This window comes from Pan paniscus, chromosome 12, assembly GCF_029289425.2.
Source record: "Pan paniscus chromosome 12, NHGRI_mPanPan1-v2.0_pri, whole genome shotgun sequence".
Taxonomy (NCBI): domain Eukaryota; kingdom Metazoa; phylum Chordata; class Mammalia; order Primates; family Hominidae; genus Pan; species Pan paniscus.
In genome coordinates, this window is record NC_073261.2 from 115,348,652 (window position 1) to 115,371,641 (window position 22,990).

Here is a 22,990-nt window from a genome sequence, read left to right on the forward strand (position 1 = left end):
GACAGTTTTAAGACTCAGCAGAATTCAAAATATGAAAATTTATTTTGCATAGGAAACAATAATCTCTGGTAAACATCATTACTGCATCTAACAAAACAATGCCTTCAATTAAAGGGGGAAAGTGAGTTTTTAAACATTAGGGTTAATTTAGAAGAAAATACAGTATATAATAATCTCAACATCATGTTTAGGGTAAAAATGCTATAATGTGAAAAAAATCCCTAAGAACTGGACAGAACCTACTAACAACACCGTTTACCGTGTATGTTTTCAATAGACAAAACATATTTTGTACCAAATTCCAACAGTGGTAATTCTATAGTTGTGGCCCTTTAAAAAATGGCAGCATTGTACTTGAATCAGAAAGCTTACTGGGATTTCCTCATCGAAAGTAGAGATTGCAGCTAATCCTAGTACCTTTTGTTAGTAATTACTTAAGGCACAGTGCAAAGTTGAAGGACTGTTTTGGTACAAACTCAAGCCAGCTACATGTATGCTTGCCTTGGTATCCTTGCTAGAGCACATGCAGGTATAATACTGTATTATATACAACAAGGCCACCCTGTTGTATCTGTGTTACAATTAAACATCAGTCCCAGAAAGTGAACCCTAGTCATTTATTATAGGTGCCCACCTCTGACTTGGAACAAAATGCCACTCCATTCATGTTCATTTTTGTCCTGGAGAGGATTTATTTCCTAAAAGATTCTGAAAGCCAACAAATCGATGTAGTTCTTCATAGAGAACTTAAGAGTAAGGGTCAAAATAGCCTCAGAATGGGCTTCTTGGATGACTTCCAACAGTGACTGGCCTTCTCAACACTGCAGATGTCTGAGCGCTACCATAACCTAACGAAGTGAGGAAGGAGGAGGCAAATTGGTATTTTTAAACAAGAATTTAAGTGGCTCTTTCAAGTCTAAAAAAGCCTTTGGCTTCAAAGATTATAAACTGATTTACTAAATTTATAAAAGACCTTAATTTAGCAAAGAGCTTCTTTTTCCTTTGGTTCAGTTACTCAAAATCCACTGTGTGAAGGAGTAATGTATCCATCATTCAGCCTTTATAGCGGTCTTCCGGTAGCGAAGTACTGTCACTGTTACCCATATATTTAAAGCCAGCATGATCACAAAACGTAGAAGAACTGAAATTAAAAAAAAAAGTGTATTAAAAACTGTCTTTACAATACAGAGCAAAACCACCTCCTGCTCAAAGTATAAGCCTAAATAAAGCTTCACCCCCAACCTCCGAAATGAACAATTTTGGTTCCAGTTATTTCTGGGGAAATGATCTCCCTATCATAATGACAATTTTTGGCCCCTTGGCCCAACTTCATAAATAATAATTTATCATCTTAAGTGCTCAATTGACAGTAATGTGGCTCTGGGTAAGAAGGGTTATAAGTTTTAACTTTTTTTTTTTTTTTGGAGACAGTCTTGCCCTGTCACCCAGGCTGGGGTTCAGTGGCCTGTCTTGGCTCACTGCAACCTCCACCTTCTGGGTTCAAGTGATTCTCCCGCCTCAGCCCCCCAGGCACCTGGGATGACAGGTGCCCACCACCACGCCTGGCTATTTTTTGTATTTTTAGTAGAGACAGGGTTTCACCATGTTGCCCAGGCTGGTCTCAAACTCCTGACCTCAAGTAATCTGCCCACCTTGGCCTCCCAAAGTGCTGGGATTACAGGTGTGAGCCACTGTGCCCAGCCTAAGAAGGGTTATAACTTTTAAAAATCCCTTTACTCATCTGACGTCCTGAGGGTGCTGCTGTCTCAGAACGTTCCATGTTAAGCAAGGGTGGTTTAACATACTCTGTTAAGATCATCCTGAAAAACTGGCCCACAGGACAAGGCAAATTTTATATTCAAGTAACCATGAAAATGTGTCTCTTTGTGGAAAAATAAATAAATATATATAACTTTAACAGTGACCTAACTTCTACTGTAAGGTACGGATACACTCCTAATAGGTTTAATGAGATTTAAGATATCTTTGTGTTTGAAAAACACATGTAAGATTTTAGCTGAACTGTTTTTAAAAAGTTATTCCCAGGCCGGGCGCGGTGGCACACGCCTGTAATCCCAGCACTTTGGGAGGCTGAGGTGGGCGGATCACCTGAGGTCAGGAGTTTGAGACCAGCCTGGCCAACATGGTGAAACCCCATCTCTACTAAAAATACAAAAATTAGTTGGGCATAGTAGCGCATGCCTGTAATCCCAGCTACTCTGGAGGCTGAGGCAGGAGAATTGCTTGAACCCGGGAGGCAGAGGTTGCAGTGAGCCAAGATCACACCACTGCACTCCAGCCTGGGCGACAGAGTGAGAATCCATCTCAAAACAAAACAACAAAAAAGTTATTCCTGGATATACTGATCACTTTCAAGAACAGCTGTCATAGATAAGAAATAAATCACAATTAGAACAATCTTGATCTTTTAATTTCTAATGTATAGGTTTTGTTGTTTACTTGTGGTTTGACTTTCCATGCTGAGAATTCAAGTCCTGTGGAAAGATCCAAGCCTGTCTTCCTTCCCATTTCCCACTTGATCAAAGTTTATGCTTTGACCAGAACAATTTTAGTCCTATCATCAGAGCTGACAAAAAGTATTCGAGCAAAGGTACAACCTCCAGGAAGAGACTAACAAACATATCTCTGTTCTGAAGCACTATTTCTCAAATAATAATTAGCTCATTTAAAAGGTCTACATGCTGGGGACATTTTCTGATCTTCACAGGTGACACCATCTGTTCTAATCATTTTCCAAAGATGTATAATATATGCTTGATTTGGGAGTTGAAAACAGCCTAAGGAATTACTAAATTCTTTTGTGGTTAACCATAGTATTTCCTCCTCCATGACAGCTTTTTCTTTTAAAGAAACAGAACAAAAACATAGTCCATTGGTGACACCACTTCCCTGCTTCAAAGCCTCCAGAGCCTTCCTACTGTTTTGTAGGCAGTTCTTGTAGGCCCTGGATACTTGGGCCACTGCCAGTCTCGCGTCCTTCCTCTCCTGAAACTCACCCGCTTGTCACTGTCCCCCTGCTCTCCGCACTCTAGCCCTTTGTCCTTCGCTCATGACCTTCACAATGCTGCTCCTTGTTAAGAGTCTGGCCTCCGCCCACATCCTTTCCTCTGGCTAAACCTCTACTCATCCTTACGATCACTCTTCTTCAAATTAATCTGCCCAACTCCTGCAAACTAGGCCAGGTTCTCCTTAGATGCTCATCCTGCCCTACTCTTCCAAACCATGTCCCATTAGAATTCAATAGGGAATTGTGTGATTACCTCATGTCCAATTCCACTGCTTAAGTGGAAGTTCCATGGAGATAGGAATCTATTGTCTTGTGCATAGTCTATCCCCTGTACTATAAGAAGGAGAGGCTTAACAATAAAAATGGTGACCAATAAGACTAGGAATACATTGTTGCCATCTTCTAAATCTATAATGCAACAGAGCCAAGTCCATCCATTAAACCCTAAGACAGTTTACAAATGAAGGAGACACAAATAGCACAAAACTCAAAAAGGAAGTGAGAAGATATTTTGCTTACTTGTAAAATCATTGGTGGTCATTAAGGTTGTGATTATTCTTGCTGTAAAACAAAACTTGCAGCAATAAGTAACTTGCCTCTCAGACATTTTGGGGCTTAGCTAATAATGTCTTTCCCTTTTAGTATCCCAATATATATTAACCATTATTTTTAAATTATTTTTATTCTTTTTTTAACAACATATATTAACTATTCTTGACAGAGTTTGGTAGTACAGAAAACCAAATAGTGCTGTATTTCATAATTACATAAAAACTAGCCATGCCGGATCACCTGAGGTCAGGAGTTCGAGACCAGCCTGGCCAACATGGCAAAACCCTGTCTCCACTGAAAATACAAAAATTAGCCAGGTGTAGTGGCGGGCGCCTGTAATCCCAGCTACTCAGGAGGCTGCGGCAAGATAATCGCTTGAACCTGGGAGGCAAAGGTTGCAGTGAGCTGAGATTGCACCAATTGACTCCAGCCTGGGTGACAGAGCCAGACTCCGTCTCAAAAACAAAACAAAACAAAACAAAAAACAGCCATGCATCCTACCCCAATGGCCCAATGGTTTTGAAACTGCTCATGAGGGAAGGTACCTAGAAGGTACTCGAGCGCTGCCTGCGGAAGGCCGGAGAGACTGAGCTCCCTTCCACTGTCTCTGTGCTAACCTGCAACCCCCAACCCTCCAAAAGCAACTCTCATTTACAAATTGAGCATCTGGGTAGTTTTATTTAAAGAAAGGCTCCCACTAATTAAAAACAATGTTTTGGCCAGGCACAGTGGCTCACGCCTGTAATCCCAGCATTTCGGGAGGCTGAGGCGGGTGGATCATGAGGTCAGAAGTTCGAGACCAGCCTGACCAACATGGTGAGACCCCCGTCTCTACTAAAATACAAAAATTAGCTGGGTGTGGTGGCGGGCACCTGTAATAATCCCAGCTACTTGGGAGGCTGAGGCAGGAGAATCGCTTGAAACCGGAAGGCTGAGGTTGCAGTGAGCCGAGATCATGCCACTACACTCCAGCCTAAGCGAAAGAGCGAAACTCTGTCTCAAAAAACAAACAAACAATAAATGTTTTCGAATCACTGATTTCTATCCTTGCATTTTATAGATAAACAGACAGGCCCAGAAAGGGGGAAGATTTTTCCAAGGGTCTAACTAGAACTATTTAGTTTATTTGTGTGCCATAGCCCTTTACTTAGTAAACATTTAGGAAATTGGAGTAACAGTTTAAACTGACACACAAGAGCAGGGAGCGGCGTGACTTGGGAGTTAGAGAAGACCACTGCCTGCAGCTCAAGGCATGCCTTTCCTAGCCCAAAACCAGCCTGTCAAAACTCTCTGCTAACACATTCTGCATTTAGCACATATTGACATAGAAGTTTTTTGGTCTACCTTCCAACTAAACTGCAAGCCCCTGAAGGGCAGAGGCCAAATCCTATAAAATGTTTTGTTGACACATTTGATAAACCAAGACTTTACACACAGACACCACATAAATAGTTGTTGATTAAATCATCATTTAAATAAAAGAATTCAATCATATAAGTAGACAGAAGACTTCAGTTAGGAAGGCGGCCAACAAAGGACTCTCGGACAAACTTTTTAAAAGGCTGTTAATAACCACACATCTGACAAGGGTTAATGACCAGAATATGTAAGAAACTCAAATGACCCAATTAAAAAATGGGCAAACCATGTGAACAGACATTTCTCCAAAGAAAACATACAGGGCCAGGTGCAGTGGCTCACACCTGTAATCCCAATACTTTGGGAGGCTGAGGTGAGATGAACACTTGAGCCCAGTAGTTTGAGACCAGCCTTGGCAACATAGTGAGACCCCTCTCTACAAAAAATTGGCTGGGCGCGGTGGCTCACGCCTGTAATCCTAGCACTTTGGGAGGCCAAGGCGGGTGGATCACTTGAGGTCAGGAGTTCAAAACCAGCCTGGCCAACATGGTGAAAACCCGTCTCTACTAAAAATACAAAAATTAGCCAGGCATGGTGGCGTGTGCCTGTAATCCCAGCTACTCAGGAAGCTGAGGCAGGAGAATCGCTTGAACCTTGGAGGCAGAGGTTGCAGTGAGCCGAGATTGCACCACTGCACTCCAGCCTGGGCGACAGAGCGAGACTCTGTCTCAAAAATAATAATAAGAATAATAAGAATAATTAAAAATTAGCCAGGTGTGGTGGTGTGTGCTCGTACTCCCAGCTACTTGGAAACCCGCAGTGAGTGAAGATCGTATCACTGCACTCCAGCCTGTGAGAGAGAGCGAGACCCTGTCAAAGGAAAAAAGAAAGAAAGTCTTGATTTTAAGACATAATTAAGACAAGTAACTTGTTGAATATAAAGAGCAGCAACCATGGATGGAGACATTAGCCCTTTAAGATGCAGAAGAACCATGATGAAGTCTACTTAAAATACCTAAAACTAGTAAATCCAACTAATGTGATAGCTCTGAATTATAAAAATGTTTCTACCTACATATACCATATATGTCTTTTAGGTAGTTTTTGTAAGAATCCAAATGAAGAGTGAAAATTCTAAAGTTGAGACCAAACAATGTGGCTGCCAAAAATCTCCATCACTACACATTTTATTCATTCTCAAAAGCCACTGTATGATTTTCATATTTTAAAACCTGTTATATTCAAATTCTTAAGATAAATTAGTACATTCAATATAATCAACCTCTTTATCCTTTCAAAGAAGACAGAGCTAATTAATATCAGGCCAGATTTTTGGAGGAAAATAGGCTTTCACTTTTTTTTTTCTTGGCAACTTGGATTTTACAGAAAATGGAGAGCAGTTTGCATTAAATCATCTTTGTAAACATGGATACACTTAGGAGGTTCTAGCTGAGTAGCCATTTGTAAAGTAGTAAAGCGCCAGGGACCATGTTACTTCAACACCAACTTAACACCCTACTACGTAGACACTTGGTGCTACCAAAGGCCTCCCCACCATGTGAGTCCGGTTCTTACTTGCACAGGTATAGGAAGAGAGGCTCCAAGTCAGCGCACTCACAGTTCCCGAGTCTCTCGTCTTCCACAGACACTGGAGCTGTGCAAACTTACTGGCCGCGCTGATGAAAGTACATAGATTCTGTTTGCAGATAAAATGTGAGAAAGTCACGAGTCGATTTGTTAAAAAAGCAAAAGAGGCCGGGTGCGGTGGCTCACACCTGTAATTCCAGCACTTTGGGAGGCCGAGGCAGGCAGATCATGAGGTCAGGAGATCAAGACCATCCAGGCTAACACGGTGAAACACTGTCTCTACTAAAAATACAAAAAATTAGCTGGGCGTGGTGGTGGGCGCCTGTAGTCCCAGCTACTCGGGAGGCTGAGGCAGGAGAATGGCATGAACCCGGGAGGTGGAGCTTGCAGTGAGTTGAGCTCGTGCCACTGCACTCCAGCCTGGGCGACAGAGTGAGACTCCCGTCTCAAAAAAAAAGCAAAAGAGCACGAGATACTCAAAGCATTTTTGAAGCCAAATTTTCAGGTCAAAATAATAATGGAATTGTACAAAGTTGAAACCTAAGTTTAGTGAAAAGTAATGCAATAGTGAGACATTTATTTATTTATTTATGACAGTCTCACTCTGTCACCCAGGCTGGAGTGTCAAAATAATAATGGATTTGTACAAAGTTGAAACCTAAGTTTGGTGAAAAAGAATGGAATAGTGAGACATTTAGTTAGTTAGTTAGTTAAGACAGAGTCTCACTCTGTTGCCCAGACTGGAGTGCAGTGGCACAATCTTGGCTCACTGCAACCTCCACCTCCCAGGTTCAAGCAATTCTCCTGTCTCAGCCTCTCAAGTAGCTGGGAGTACAGGCACGTGCCACCACACCTGGCTAATGTTTGTATTTTTAGTAGAGACAGGGTTTCGCCACGTTGGCCAGGCTGGTCTCAAATTCCTGACCTCAGGTGATCTGCCTGCCTCAGCCTCCCAAAATGTTGGGATTACAGGTGTGAGCCACCACGCCCAGACTAAGACATTTATTTATAACTCACAGATTCCACCGTGCAGTGGGTAACTAATGGCCAGAGCTAGTTTGAAGTTGGGAATGAGAAAGAATCAATGGCCACAGAGGTTCATCTATCTACACCTCCAATGAGAAGTAAGTACTGAGGGGCCAGGCGTGGTGGCTCAGGCCTGTAATCCCAGCACTTTGGGAGGCTGAGGCGGACGAATCACAAGGTCAGGAGTTTGAGACCAGCCTGGCCAACATGGTGAAACCCCGTCTCTACTAAAAATACAAAAAAATTAGCTGGGTGTAGTGGCGGGCACCTGTAATCCCAGCTACTAGGAAGGCTGAGGCAGGAGAATTGCTTGAACTTGGGAGGCGGAAGTTGCAGTGAGCTGAGATCATATCACTGCACTCCAGCCCTGGCAACAGAGTGCAACTCCGTCTCAAAAAAAAAAAAAAAAAAGTACTGAGATATTATGTTTTAGAGCTTGGAGAAAACTATGCTGTTCTGAACTGACAAACATAAACTCCAGCAGCAAGCCGCGGCGCCTCAGCCCTGAATTTCTGGCTATTCTGATAGTCTGTGTGGTGGTGCGCTCAGGCCTCTGCTATACAGTGAGGTAAGAGATCCTCACAAATCAGCCTGCTGCTCTGCACAGCATCCTCGACGCTGACCACCACCAGCCCTGCCAGCATCAGCCTCTTCAACAGCTGAAACTCCAGTCTCTGGGTTGAGTGTAGACCGAAGGGAGACAAGGTGACACCTGGGAGACCAGTTAGGCTAGTGCAGTCACCTGGGTTTGTACGAGGGCAGTGGAAACAGACGAGGTGAGAAGTGTTCAGGTTCTGGATATATTTCAAAGGCAAAGCCAACAGGATTTGCTGAGGGAGTGGTAATGGGATGTGGCAAAAAGAGAAATCTGGCTGGGCACAGTGGCTCACGCCATAATCCCACTACTTTGGGAGGCCGAGGCGGGCAGATCACGAGGTCAAGAGATCGAGACCGTCCTGGTCAACATGGTGAAACCCTATCTCTACTAAAAACACAAAAATTAGCTGGGTGTGGTGGCACGTGCCTGTAGTCCCAGCTACTCGGGAGGCTGAGGCAGGAGAATCACTTAAACCCAGGAGGTGGAGGTTGCAGTGAGCCAAGATCATGCTACTGCATTCCAGCCTGGCGACAGAGCAAGACTCTGTCTCAAAAAAAAAAAAAAGAGAGAGAGAAATCCAGGGTGATTCCAATCTCCAGTGTTTCTGGCCTTTGCCAGAAGGAGGCAGGGTGCAGTGGCTCAAGCCTGTAATCCCAGCACTTCGGGAGGCCAAGGCAGGAGGATCACTTGAGGCCAGGAGTTCGAGACCAGCCTGACCAACATGGTGAAACCCCATCTTTACAAAAAATATAAAAATTAGCCAAGCATGGTGGCGTGTGCCTGTGGTCCCAGCTACTCAGGAGGCTCAGGCACAAGAATCATTTGAACCCAGAAGGCAGAGGTTGCAGTGAGCCGAGATCACACCACTGCACTCTAGCCTGAACAACAGGGTCAGACTCTGTCTCACAAGAAAAAAAAAAGGAATTATGGAGAAGGGAACCGCAGGGAGTGCTCTTGGGCAGAGGAGTTGACCAAGAACCTGTGGTCAGGCCTGTGGCAGGACTAAAGTCACCCTGAGAGCTGGGTGCAGATGCTCGGAGGATGGCTGGCCCCAGGCAGGGAGACCTGCGAGGAGGGGGGCTCTTGTGCAATCAGGAGACCTGGACAGAGCAGAGGAGGGAGGACTGCAGGGGAGGGCTCGCACCAGAGAACCAGCCAGAACACAGGCTCGGCGGGGTGGCGAGGAGTCGGTGCGGAATGGGAAGAGCTGGGGAAGCTGGCTTTGTTCACACACAGCAGGGTCCCAGACCACATTACAACACACTCGTGTTAAACACAAGCTTGCCTGCTAGATATTCTACCAGATTCATCTTTCAGGAGCAAAGCCATTTTTACAGTCCTGAAGTAGTGTTGGTTTGGGCCCCAACCAAGCCCTGGAATGTCTTATCACATTAATTCAATTGGAGACTATGAAGTTTTTCTGTAAAACAGTCTAATCTAGGAACAGGATTGGAAAGAAGGGATGCTTAGCTGTCATGGAGAGCTTTTTTTTTTTTTCAGACAGTCTTGCTGTCACCCAGGCTGGAGTGCAGTGGCTCAGTCTTGGCTCACTGCAACCTCTGCCTCCCGGGTTCACGCCATTCTCCTGCCTCACCCTCCTGAGTAGCTGGGACTACAGGTGCCCGCCACCACACCCGGCTAATTTTTTTAAATATATTTTTAGTAGAGATGAGGTTTCACCGTGTTAGCCAGGATGGTCTTGCTCTCCTGACCTTGTGATCCGCCCGCCTCGGCCTCCCAGAGTGCTGGGATTACAGGTGTGAGCCACCGCACCCGGCCTTGCAGATCATTTTTAAGTACTTTAATCATTTTCTTGTGAATAAACTATGAGTATATGAATTATCAATTTAACCATGAAAGCACAGTTTAGGACCTCTGGGGGAATGATCTTGGGTACCTGCATTTGAAAGCCAAAAAATGGAACATTCTACAATGGAGGTTTTCCACTGATTCAAGCAGCACCCGCTCCTCTCCAGGATTCTGGGGTTTTGCTACCATGTGTGAGCTCTGAAGGCCCTGCTCGTTCTCCTGCACTGGGGCTCCACGACCCTCAGATCTGGGCCACCTTGTGCCCCGGACCCTGGTACCTCAGAGCAGGTGCGTGAGGAACACTCATTGAGTCAGCGAAGGAGGGCTATGGGCAGACACAGCACGGAGCCTGGTGTTCAGCCCTTGCATGATAAAGGAAAGAATCAAAATTATATTCCATGAAATGTTATATCATCAATGTTATAGTTAGAATAGATGACTACTGCTAAGGGCACAGAAGAAACACCTAAAAGCTGTTGTTGCCCTTGACCCCTGAACTTGATTCTTTTGTTTTGTTTTGTTTTTGAAATGGAGTCTCGCTCTGTTGCCCAGGCTGGCTTGATCTTGGCTCACTGCAACCTCCGCCTCCCGGGTTCAAGCGATTCTCCTGCCTCAGCCTCCCGAGTAGCTGGGATTACAGGCATGCGCCACCACACCCAGATAATTTTTGTATTTTTAGTAGAGACGGGGTTTCGCCATTTTGACCAGGCTGGTCTCGAACTGCTGACCTCAGGTGATCTGCACGCCTCGGCCTCCCAAAGCTCTGGGATAACAGCCATGAGCCACCACATCCCGCCATTCTTGACCAGCCTATATCTCAACACTGCTAGAAGGATGTTTCCTCAGGGGTGAAGGCTCACAGCTGCTGTATGGGGGCTAAGAGAACTAGAACCACCCCAACTCATCAGTAGTAAGACCTACTGAGAACATAGAGATGGCTCATTTACATGGTTGTGAGAGTTGGCAAACAAAAATACAGGACATCTAGTTAAATTTAAATTTCAGAACAACAACAAATAATGTTTTAGTACAAGTATGTCCCATGCAATATTTTGTTTGTTTTTTGAGATGCAGTCTCGCTCTGTCACCCAGGCTGGAGTGCAGTGGCGTGATCCTGGCTCACTGCAAGCTCCGCCTCCGGGGTTGAAGCGATTCTCCTGACTCAGTCTCCCAAGTAGCTGGGATTACAGGCGCCCGCCACCATGCCTGGCTAATTTTTGTATTTTCTTTTAGTAGAGAACAGGGTTTCGCCTGTGGGCCAGGCTGGCCTCCAACTCCTGACCTCAGGTCATCCGCCTGCCTCGGCCTCCCAAGGTGCTGAGATTACAGACGTGAGCCACCCCACCTGGACCCATGCAGTATTTTGGACATACACGTACTGAAAAAGTGTTCCTTGTTAATATGGCAACCCTACTTATTTGCTCTCCCAAGTCACAGGGTTGAAATGTAACAGAAATGTAACAGAGAATCTAGTCTACTTTCCAGACAAGATGTTGGGGGAAAGGGGAAAGAAATTCATGAGTCTGCGTGTGGCAGGCAGTGCCCTGTGACCACCAGTTAGTTCTCCTTCTTTTCTCGTTGGGTAGAAACGTTCACTTCTGTCACCTTGGAGAGGTCTGTGGTCAAACACATCCTGAACCACCCTCAGGAGCCCTTGGAAATTTTCGGCCCTGAGCCAAGTATGAAAAAAAGTCAGCCCCTCTCCAGGACAAGGCCAACATGCCATTATGAACCTAAGAAGAAGCTAGTTAACTGATGCTCAATTCTTCATTCTAAAACTGCTAGTGGCCAGCTGCCGTGGCTCACACCTGTAATCCCAGCACTTTGGGAGGCCGAGGCGTGTGGATCACCTGAGGTCAGGAGTTCGAGACCAGCCTGGCCAACACAGTGAAACCCTGTCTCTACTAAAAATACAAAAATTAGCTGGGGATCCCTCTCCCTCTCCCTCTCTTTCCACGGTCTCCCTCTGATGCCGAGCCGAAGCTGGACTGGACTGCCGCCATCTCGGCTCACTGCAACCTCCCTGCCTGATTCTCCTGCCTCAGCCTGCCGAGTGCCTGGGATTGCAGGCGTGCGCCGCCACGCCTGAATGGTTTTCGTATTTTTTTGGTGGAGACGGGGTTTCGCTGTGTTGGCCGGGCTGGTCTCCAGCTCCTAACCGCGAGTGATCTGCCAGCCTCAGCCTCCCGAGGTGCCGGGATTGCAGATGGAGTCTCGTTCACTCAGTGCTCAATGTTGCCCAGGCTGGAGTGCAGTGGCGTGATCTCGGCTCGCTACAACGTCCACCTCCCAGCTGCCTGCCTTGGCCTCCCAAAGTGCCGAGATTGCAGCCTCTGCCCGGCCGACACCCCGTCTGGGAAGTGAGGAGCGTCTCTGCCTGGCCGCCCATCGTCTGGGATGTGAGGAGCCCCTCTGCCCGGCTGCCCAGTCTGGGAAGTGAGGAGCGCCTCTTCCCGGCCGCCATCCCGTCTAGGAAGTGAGGAGCGTCTCTGCCCGGTCGCCCATCGTCTGAGATGTGGGGAGCACCTCTGCCCCGCCGCAACCCCGTCTGGGAGGTGAGGAACGTCTCCGCCCGGCCGCCCAGTCTGAGAAGTGAGGAGCCCCTCTGCCCGGCAGCCGCCCCTCTGAGAAGTGAGGAGCCCCTACGCCCGGCAGCCACCCCGTCCGGGAGATGGGGGGCAGCCCCCGCCCGGCCAGCCGCCCCGTCCGGGAGGTGGGGGGCGCCTCTGCCTGGCTGCCCCTTCTGGGAAGTGAGGACCCCTCTGCCCGGCCGCCACCCCGTCTGGGAGGTGTACCCAACAGCTCATTGAGAACGGGCCATGATGACAATGGTGGTTTTGTCAAATAGAAAAGGGGGAAAGGGGAAAAGATAGAGAAATCAGATTGTTGCTGTGTCTGTGTAGAAAGAAGTAGACATGGGAGACTCCATTTTGTTCTGTACTAAGAAAAATTCTTCTGCCTTGGGATGCCATTAATCTATAACCTTACCCCCAACCCAGTGCTCTCTGAAACATGTGCTGTGTCCACTCAGGGTTAAATGGATTAAGGGTGGTGCAAGATGTGCTTTGTTAAACAGATGCTTGAAGGCAGCATGCTCATTAAGAGTCACCACCACTCCCTAATCTCAAGTACCCAGGGACACAAACACTGCGGAAGGCCGCAGGGTCCTCTGCCTAGGAAAACCAGAGACCTTTGTTCACTTGTTTATCTGCTGACCTTCCCTCCACTATTGTCCTGTGACCCTGCCAAATCCCCCTCTGCGAGAAACACCCAAGAATAACAATAAATACTAAAAAAAAAACAAAACAAAAATGAATCAATCAAAAAAAAAAAAAATTAGCTGGGTGTGGTGGCACATGCCTGTAATCCCAGCTACTCGAGAGGCTGAGGCAGGAGAATCCCTTGAACCCAGGAGGTGGAGGTTGTGGTGAGCCGAGATTGCGCCATTGTACTCCAGCCTGGGCAACAAGAGTGAAACTCCATTTCAAAAAAAAAAAAAAAAAAAAAAAAAAAAAAATATATATATATATATATATATATATATATATATATAATATCTATCAAGTTCTCTCCAAGGTAGCTTATTCCTCCTACTTTCTTTTCAAGCATAATACTTACCATGGCCAGGTCTATGATCCACTTCTGCAGGGCAAGGACAAACCAAGAAGACACCAATCTTACCAAGTGCTAAGGGACACAGCAGTGGGTCACCCACATCCGCGCCACCCTCCCATCTCACATATACAAACCAAGACCACAGAGAGCGGCACACAGAAGCCAGGTGGGTGGGAGAGGAGGACATGCTACCAGAACCTGCCGGATTTGGAAGGGACGAAAAGGGTCGCAAGTGAACACCTGCTCGGAATTCAAAAGAACGAAAACAGGTTACAGAAGAGAAATACAAAGACACCCACGCTCATGGACTGCTCCCTAGGACTGGGGACATTCCTAGTGGTTTCACTGCCCACTGAATTCTAGACCTTGCAGACTTCTCTGATTTATGGTCAAAAGCTAAGCACTTAAAGGAGAAGTCCAACATTATAAAGCAGGAACGTTCTGCAAAATTGCTGTGATGTGAACTTCTGTTTACTGACTTCCACCTTTCCCACTAACTCCACTGTAAAAATGATACAGCTGGGGTGGGCAATGCTGGAAGTCAGGCATGTGCACCGAGCTCGGTGACGCCACGGGAATAGAGGCCAGCTAGGGAGCTGAACAAGCACCCAGGAGACAGCGGCCAGGGCTGGAAGGGGACAGCCAAGAGTCTCTGGAGTGCCCTTGGGCAAGTCACTTTCCATCTTTCCACCTTGATTTGCTTATCTGTAAAATGCCTACAAGCACGTAGCACCGACTCAAGAGACTGCTGTTATTATAATTTCAAACATTAATTAAATGAAGATATTGAAACAGACAATGCCCTGTGCTAAAAGTCGGTGGAACTAAATACTCACAGCCTGATCAACACCAGAAGGTAGCTGGAAGCTGGCTGGATAGAATCCTGTTTTTAAAACACTAACTCAATTTTTAAATCTAATTTTTGTGACTCCTTCCCCCACCAATTCTGTTCTATCCCACCTCATTCTGTGTATTCTGAATATACATTTTATAAAATTTGACTATAGTAGGAGCTCCTGAGATCCTACAGATGATTTATTTGTAGGGTTGCCAGATTCCACAAATAAAAGTACAGGACACCCAGTTAAATTTGAATTTCAGGTCGAAAACAAGTAACTTTTCCCAGGTAGCTGGGATGACAGGTATGAGACACGACACGTGGCTCATTTTTTCTCTTATATTTTTGGAGCACTAGGGAATCCCACTATGTTGCCCAGGCTAGTCTCAAACTCCTGGCCTCAAATGATCCTCCCACTTCGACCACCCAACACACTGGGATTATAGGCATGAGCCACTACACCTGGCCAATAATTATCAGTAGAAGTATATCCCAAGCAATATTTAAAAGTATTCATTAGGCCGGGCACGGTGGCTCACGCCTGTAATCCCAGCACTTTGGGAGGCTGAGGCGGGTGGATCATGAGGTCAAGAGATCGAAACCATCCTGGCTAACATGGTGAAACCCCGTCTCTACTAAAAATACAAAAAATTAGCCGGGCGTGGTGGTGGGCACCTGTAGTCCCAGCTACTCGGGAGGCTGAGGCAGGAGAATGGCGTGAACCCGGGAGGCGGAGCTTGCAGTGCGCTGAGATGGCGCCACTGCACTCCAGCCTGGGCGACAGAGTGTGACTCCATCTCAAAAATTAAATAAAATAAAATAAAAATAAAAGTATTCATTAATATGGTAACCCTATTCTTTCGCTCTCCGTAAGTCACAACCAATGGGAGATTATAAGCATCTTGCTGATACTACAGACTCGCCATCAGCATCCAGCTATGTGGTATCTCCCAGTGCCACCAGCACCCAAATTTTCTAATCTGCAGCCTCACTATCTTCACAAAGCTGTTGTATTTTATTTCAAAAGTAAATTATGTAACTCTTTTCATCTTCAAAGTACTGTTTACCAAAACCTTTAACCAGCTGGGACTGACCGTGAAGTGTTGAGGTGCAGTACAGCTGTGCGATCCCTCTTTCTGCAGACAGAAACTGAGGCAGCAGAGCTTGCCACTCGGGGAAACAGCAGAGGGTCAGGACTCAGCCAGAACCCAGCTCCCTCCATAGACACAGGCTGCAGAGCCTCGCCTCTAGTAAAACCACCACAATGGCCCTGTCATTTACTCTGCTTGACTGTGTTTCTGGTACTTCTAGCTCTTACAGTAACCCTAAAACATAGGCATTATGATCCCATGTCACAGATGGGGGACGCACAGTTTATGGTGTATGCTGAAGCCACCCCTGTGGTGGCAGGGACCTGTCCTGTCTGGCTCCAGGCCAACTGCTTCCCACCACTCCACACCCACATTCTCATGGCCTGCGGGCCACAGGCCTGGCTCTGCCCTCCTTCCTCCACTCTGAAGAGGGCATGGGAAGAAACAGCTCAAGCCATTTCACAGATGTGGCAGGACAGGCTGACAGCTAGTGCCATTCAAAACACTTTCTTGGGCCAGAAGTGGCAGCTCATGCCTGTAATCCCAGCACTTTGGAAAGCCAAGGTGGAAAGATCACTTGAGTCCGGGAGTTCAAGACTAGTCTGGGTAACATACCAGGACCCAATCTCTAAAAAAAATGTTTTTTAATTAGCTGGGCATAGTAGCATGCACCTGTAGCTCCAGCTACTCAGGAGGCTGAGGCGGGAGGATTCCTTGGCCCCAGAAGTTCAAGGCTGCAGTGAGCTCTAATCCAGCCACTGCACTCCAGCCTGGGTGACATAGTGAGACCCTGTCTCTTAAAAAAAAGGTTAAAACATCTTGTAACTTGGGCAACATAGTGAGACCCCGTATCTACAAAAAATTTAAAAATTAACTGGGTGTGGTGGCATTCTTCAATAGTCCAAGCTACTCGGGAGGCTGAGGCAGGAGGATCACTTGATCAAGGCAATCAAGCTTGACCGAGGAGGTCAAGGCTGCAGGGAGCTTTGATCCCACCACTGCAACCCAGCCTAGGCCACAGAGCGAGACCGTCTCAAAATAAAAACCAAAAATGAAACCAAAAAAAAAAACACTCTCCTGGCTTTTTAAGGAGTGTGACGTTCAACTAGTGAGTCTTTACAAAGAGAACTGAAGTGAAGCCTCACCCTCATTCACAGGAAGTGCCACTGAGCAGGAACACGCCTCTGAGCTGACCAGGCTCCCACTGCAAGCCTCTGGGCCAACAACTGCCCCTCAGACCTCAAGGTTTAGCCTCTAAGCTAACGTCTTGAGAGGCGCCGGATACTCTCATTATTATTGCTTCCAATCCTCGGAGGACATTATCAGGGCAGGAAGAAATGTCTCAGATGAACTAATGCAGTTGGACGATGCTGCTCTTAGCAGGGGTGGACTCTACCGATCTGCCTTCCACTCGGCCTGCTGGCACCGCCCAGGGCATGCTGGTCTCGGAGGAGCAGCAGGGGCTGTACTGAGGGCATCTCTGGTGTACATGGACACGTTTGCATTTGGGATTTTTTTTTTTTTTTTTTTTTTAGTTTAACCAAAAAATACACATCTGGTAAAGGAGCCTGCTTCACCATGCATACCATTCGCAAATAACACCCCCGTTCCCCCTTCTGGCTCAGATTCAGAAAGGATACACAGCGATGTAAGGAGTGGCCTGCTTCACGTTCCCGTTAAAATGAAAGATACAGAGCAGGAGGATGACATCTGAAAGAGAGAGGCTCCGAGTGAGGGAGGAAGGGGAGACCCGTGGCAGCCCGCCGGACAGGGAAGGGGCTGTTACCTTGCGCGATGAGGATGGGGTACTCCAGGTAGGTCAGCGGCGGATACCCATAGTAACACTGGTACCGCAGAAACACCAGGAATCTGGAGAGAGAAGGGCACATGTCCACACGGCTGCCCCAAAACGCAGCTGTCGGGGCCTGGCAGGCACCAGAACACTGAGGTCAGTTTGCCGAATCCTTGCAGTGGGGGTGTGGACACGTCAGTGTCAAAGAGGAAGGTTTAGAACAAAATAGATGGAATTCAGTTGAATCATCTGTACAATTTTTGGAGCATCCAGAACTTACTGGGCACCGGGCCACAGTGCAATACCCACTATCTCTATAGAGTGCCTTGAGATGGTCGCTTACAAAGGATTTTTACAGAAGGCAAATCCCTGAGCAAGAATATGAGACTGGGCCTACGCTTCTGGCCTGCCTGCCATGTTGGGCTCCCACTGACCCCGGCAGCTGCCCCTCAGCTGCTGCACACATCTGCCCTCCACTCTGAGAAGCTGCAGAGGCGCAAGGATCCGAGGAGCCGCAGCCATCCCTGGATGCGGGGGTCTGTGGCCGTGTTTTAAGAGTTAGAACAGCACCTGGATGGTCCAGGTGCCTTCCAGAAGAGCTGCCGGGTTGAGAGGGCAGTGGGGGAAAGCGTGAAGAACCACCCTCAATTTCGCTAAGAAGATTCCGGCGGTGAGGATGCTGCGAAGGCCCCAGGGTCCCACCTTCTCAGAAGAAAAGGCAGAACTTCCTGCCTCCCCCTCACATCCAGCCATCTCCCTTCAGGACTGGAATCCCTGTGGTCTCCTGGGGCTACCTGTTTGTCCCATCACCCAGCTTTGTGGCTCCCTCCCTCTCACCTGTGTGTTCAGACCACTCAGGTCAGGAAGAAAGGGGAGCCGGAACCATGGGACTTCAACACACAGGAGGGGCCCCCCAGGGTCTCCAATCTCCTAAGCTGGGAAGGAATCCTGGAAAAGTCCGATTCACAAACAGGCTGTGCCTCCCTGACCTGTTTCTGACAGTGCACAACTTAGCTGGGGGCGGAGTCAGAGGAGGTCACAGTGTTGCCCTGAGCACGAGGGCCTCCCGCAGGCCTGGTCCCCGAGTGCGGGCCCCCACCGTGCCCAGCAGGGTCCCCACCCCCAGCTGCCTGCAGGCCCTCCGGGTGCTTTGCAGCTGAGCCACCTCCCAGCTTCAGGGACAAGCGGTGCCTCTGCCCTGCCCTGCCGCAGGGACTCTCCTCCTGCCAGCCTCCTGAGCAGCCCCCTCTGTTCCCCTGGGAGACTGAGCCCAGGGGGGCTGGCAGAGGGGGAGGCTGCACCCCAGCCCCTCTGTGGGGCCACAGCCAGCCGCTGAGTGCTGAAGAACAAAAGCTATGGGGGTCTTCACCATCGAAGTAAGTGTGTGCTGACCCCTGGGACGCAGCCACAGTCCGCAGGCCAGGCCTGAGAACCTGGGGATGTCAGAGCCCGTTCTTACCTCCAGGGGTCATCCATGCTGGCCTCCACAACTTACAGACCACTTGGGGAAATGGAGGCCCATAGATACCAAGAACATACAAGATGAAGAGCCTGGATTTCCCGAGGCTGATCTGGATGCAGCCGTCGCTGCCCCTGCAGGTTTTGCCGTCTACTCCCTGCTTTCCCTGGGATTCAAACTCCCCCCGTCCCTGCAGCCTGGGGAGGTGGGGTGGGGGCAGTGTCTTTCCTTTAGTTTTTAATGTTTCTTTTTTTTGAGATGGAGTCTTGCACTGTCGCCCAGGCTGGAGTGCAGTGGCACGATCTCAGTCACTGCAACCTCCACCTCCCGGGTTCCAGCGGTTCTCCTGCTCAGCCTCCCGAGTAGCTGAGACTACATGTGTGCCACTACACCTGGCTAATTTTTTTTTTTTTGAGGCGGAGTCTTGCTCTGTCGCCCAGGCTGGAGTGCAGTGGCACCATCTCGGCTCACTGCAAGCTCCGCCTCCCGGGTTCACGCCATTCTCCTGCCTCAGCCTCCCAAGTAGCTGGGACTACAGGCGCCTGCCACCACGCCCAGCTAATTTTTTGTATCTTTAGTAGAGACAGGGTTTCACCGTGTTAGCCAGGATGGTCTTGATCTCCTGACCTCGTGATCCGCCGGCCTGGGCCTCCCAAAGTGCTGGGATTACAGGTGTGAGCCACCACACCCAGCCTACATTGGCTAATTTTTGTGTTTTTAGTAGAGATGGGGTTTCACCATGTTGGCAAGGCTGGTCTTGAACTCCTGACCTCAGGTTATCTGCCCGCCTCGGCCTCCCAAAGGGCTGGGATTACAGGCATGAGCCACCATGCCTGTCCCTTTAAAGTTTCTTTTAATAAGTAATCGCTATAGTGCTTATCATAATAAAATCACGCCAGCCGGGCATCTGACACAGCCCCATTTGTTTCCATTCCCATCTGCTCCATGCAGCCATTGGAGTTTTCTCCCTCAACACCTACTAGAGGGTTAAACAAAACGTACCCCCACCCAGGCTGGGGGACAAGTGACCTGGAGCAAGGGGTGGGCTCCAAAGGCATCCTACCCAGAGGCCAAGGCTCTACAGCCTAAGGGTCCACCGTGGGAGGGCCGCAGTCCATGGAAGGCTGCAGGCAGGGCAGGTTGGATGAATCTTGTGCTCCAGGAGGCTCCTGGCTGCAGAGAGCAGGGAGGCAGAGCCAAGCAGAGCCCTGGAGGCAGGAGAAGCAGCAAGGTTGGGAACTTGCAAGGGGGAAGGCTCCAGCTACAAGGAATGCCCCTGGGTGGCAGAGGCAGGTCCCTGGGCAGAGGCTCCTGCCCTTCACACCAAGCCACACTAAAAAGGCTTTTCTGGCATTATTAAGACACACTTCATGCTCCAATTGACTCAGTGCTCTCAAAACCAGGCTCTTAGTTTGCTCAAATGGAGACCCAAAGAGGGCCCGTGCCCTCCAGGTGGCTGACTGCGACAGCCCTGGGGTTCCTTCTGCTCTAACTCCGGATCTGGTCAGGGGCCCGGGGCCCAGCTGGCAAGCATGGCCAGCCCCAGGTGGGCCTCCCAGGCAAGGCTGGGAAGGGCATGAGGGAGGCAGGCAGGGAGACAGGAGGGCCAGGAGGATGGGTCCTGACACAGCCAAGCCCATTTTACAGAAGTCTGTGTGCCTGGCCCTGGCCCTGGCTTGGAGGCTGCAGAGCTGGTGCACCAGCCCTGACAGAGCCCCCTTTACCTGCACGTGATCAACTGCAAGACCCTTAGACAGGCCAGCAGGGATGGCAGCAAGCTGCTGCCCTACCCAACCCTTGAGCTCCCATGTCCAGGAAGATCCTTCCACTGCCAGAGGTCTAGCTTTCACTAAGGTGAGCTGGGAGAGGTGACAGCTGGCAGATCTAATAGGAGCCCTCACCTGCGTATCTCTGAGGGTTTGCATTTTTCAAGCAATGCTGCAAAAGTGGTGGAAATGCAGGCCTAGGGGCTGGTGGCAGGAGGGAATCTATAGACTCTACAGACAGCCTGGCTTCTTTTCTTTCATGGGTCCAGCTTCAGCTTCCCCAGCTCAGGGACCTAGCAAGGGGCCGAGGCCAAATCCCACTCCTGGCTTTCATGCCCTTGTCCCCTCTCCCACCTGAACAGTCACCGCAGCCACTTCCAGCCTGTGTCCTTTGCCACAACCTCATCGCTCCAGCCTCTCTGCTCCCAGCCTGGTGGTGGCACCAACCTGAAACGCATGCTGCCCACCTCCCCTGGGTGCCTCTCAACCCTGCCATCCAGCCTGGGACCCCCGCCTCCCCACCCCGCAGGGTAGAGTCACTCACAAGCCTGGAAGAGGTCACAGTCCCTCCCACTGCAAGCCTTTCCCAAAAATTTCCCCTCAAAGCCCCCCATTGGATGACTGTGCCCAGGGCCGGGCTCCATAGGGCCGGCGCGGGGTCCAAAGCCTGAGTGGGACCCCTCACCCTCCCACACCTGAGGTCTCCTCTTTCTCCCCCGCACCCCTTGGCTTCTTCCCATCCGGTATGCCGCGCCCCCCACCCCGCCCACCAGGAAGGCTTGTGTGGAGAACCAGGCTTCAGACCCCACTGGGTGATGGCGGGGGGCAAAGTGGAAGGCCTGGCCTGGCCAGGGGGAAGGGGCGAGACCACTAGGTTGAGGTATGTGTTTTCCTATTGTTGGGGCTCAAAAATGATACCCCAAAAGTTTGGCGCTCTGGCATGATGAATACTTTGAATAGGAAAGCCTTAGAAGCTGCCTCAGAATCAAGGACTTAACGACCTCTCCGTCACCCCTTCCCAACTGCAGAGACTCTCCAACTTCCTTACAGATGACTAAGGAAACTTCTTTCTACAAGAAATGCAATTGTCTTAAGACCCTCTCCCAAGGAATCTCGTTAAATAACCAGGAAAGATTCCCCACCAATCACCGGGAGAAGAGAAGAGATTCATACATTCTTAGTTCAACCCCTTATTTCACAGGTGAGGAAACCGAGGCCCGAGAACGAGGTTGACGGTGCGTGGTGAGTTTAGGGACAATGAATATGACAGCCTCGAGGTGCAAATGGCCTTGCTCAGGGCCAGCAGGTTTTGTCACTAGCGCACCAAGGGCTGCCTCCCCTGGGTCTGTTTTCTCATCTGTAAAATGGGCGTGCGCAGTCAATTCGTGCCACGCGGGGCTTGGTGAGAAACAATGTACGCGGGTGGCGGGTGGCCGTGGGAAGAGCACCCCGAGCCCCTAGGCTCCCTAGTTCACCCTCGGCCGCCCAGCTGCGACGCCGGCGCGCGGGGATCATCCCCGCCCTACTTCGAGCCGAGGCTCTCCTGGGCTCCCAGCGGGCAGCAGCTGCGAGGGGGCAGGAGGCAGCCCCGGCCGCCCCGGGCCTTACCCTGCCAGCTCCAGAAGTAAACTCGGAAGGCTGAGGCCCCGCGCGCTGCGCGCCGCTAGCACAGCGGAGATCTGCGGCAGCTTCAGCGCGGCGCACACGCCCAGCGTGCTCCAGTTACACAGCCCCAGCAGCGCCGCCTCCATAGCGCCACGGGCGCGGGCACCTGGGCGGCCGCAGCGAGAAGGGACCGCTCAGCCTCGGCGGCGCAGCTCTGCCGAAGCCTTCCGCCTTCCCGGGATCCGCCTGGGACCGCCCGGCCAGGGCCCGCCCCTCCCCGCGCCGCCAGGCCCCGGGCCCGCCTCGCTCCGCCCCTCCCCTGGACGCACCCCGCCCCCGGGCCCGCCCCGCCCCGCCCCTCCCGCCCGGGCCCGCCCCGCCCCCTGGCCAGCCTCATCGCGCCCCGCCCACGGGCCCGCCTCCCCCCCGCCCGCCCGGGCTCGCTCAGTCCTCGGACCAGCCTCATCTCGCCCCGCCCCCAGATTCGCCCCCTCCCGGTCGGCCTCACCTAGCCCAATCCCGTGGCCAACCTCGCCTCGCCCCGCCCCTCCTCGCCCCGCCCTCTGGCCAACCTCGCCTCGCCCCTCCCCTCCTAGCCCCGCCCCCGGGCGACAGTCCCACCCTGGCCTGCGGGCTCCACCAGCAGCTGCTTCGCATTTCCGCGTTCTTGCGACCCGATAGTTTAGCCGCCGCCGGGAGCCGCCCTGGAGGTCCGGCTTTTCCACGGGTTGGGTGGACCGAGAGGCAAATGGCCCCGGGGGATGGGCCATTCTGCCGGGATTTTTCCCTCCCTGCAAGTGTTTTAGTTTCTCTCACTAAGCATTTCAGCAGTTAAAGCCTCCTGCTTAAGGGCTGAGTGCACCCT

The 22,990-nt window shown here is 50.0% G+C and overlaps 1 protein-coding gene across 5 annotated transcripts; it reads right to left on the reverse strand.

The window, feature by feature from the left end:
* Window positions 1-23: 23 nt before the first annotated feature.
* SLC66A3 (solute carrier family 66 member 3) lies at window positions 24-22,430 on the reverse strand. 5 transcript variants are annotated; one of them, XR_004669702.3, is made up of 8 exons: window positions 22,129-22,413; window positions 17,290-17,372; window positions 17,144-17,213; window positions 13,578-13,635; window positions 6,515-6,635; window positions 3,548-3,589; window positions 974-1,141; window positions 24-848 (listed from the first exon to the last, which is right to left on the reverse strand). XR_004669702.3 is itself a non-coding variant. In XM_003826973.5 (7 exons), exons 1-7 carry the CDS (start codon window positions 22,269-22,271, stop codon window positions 1,050-1,052), a joined length of 609 nt encoding a protein of 202 aa, XP_003827021.1. In that variant the 5' UTR covers window positions 22,272-22,430; the 3' UTR covers window positions 24-1,049. The 5 variants fall into 5 exon arrangements, 3 of the variants coding, with proteins under 3 accessions (XP_003827021.1, XP_003827022.1, XP_034808509.1); XM_003826973.5 differs by having other exon boundaries at window positions 24-1,141; window positions 22,129-22,430; XM_034952618.2 differs by lacking the exons at window positions 24-848; window positions 974-1,141 and adding an exon at window positions 5,736-5,809 and having other exon boundaries at window positions 3,570-3,589; window positions 22,129-22,414.
* Window positions 22,431-22,990: the final 560 nt, after the last annotated feature.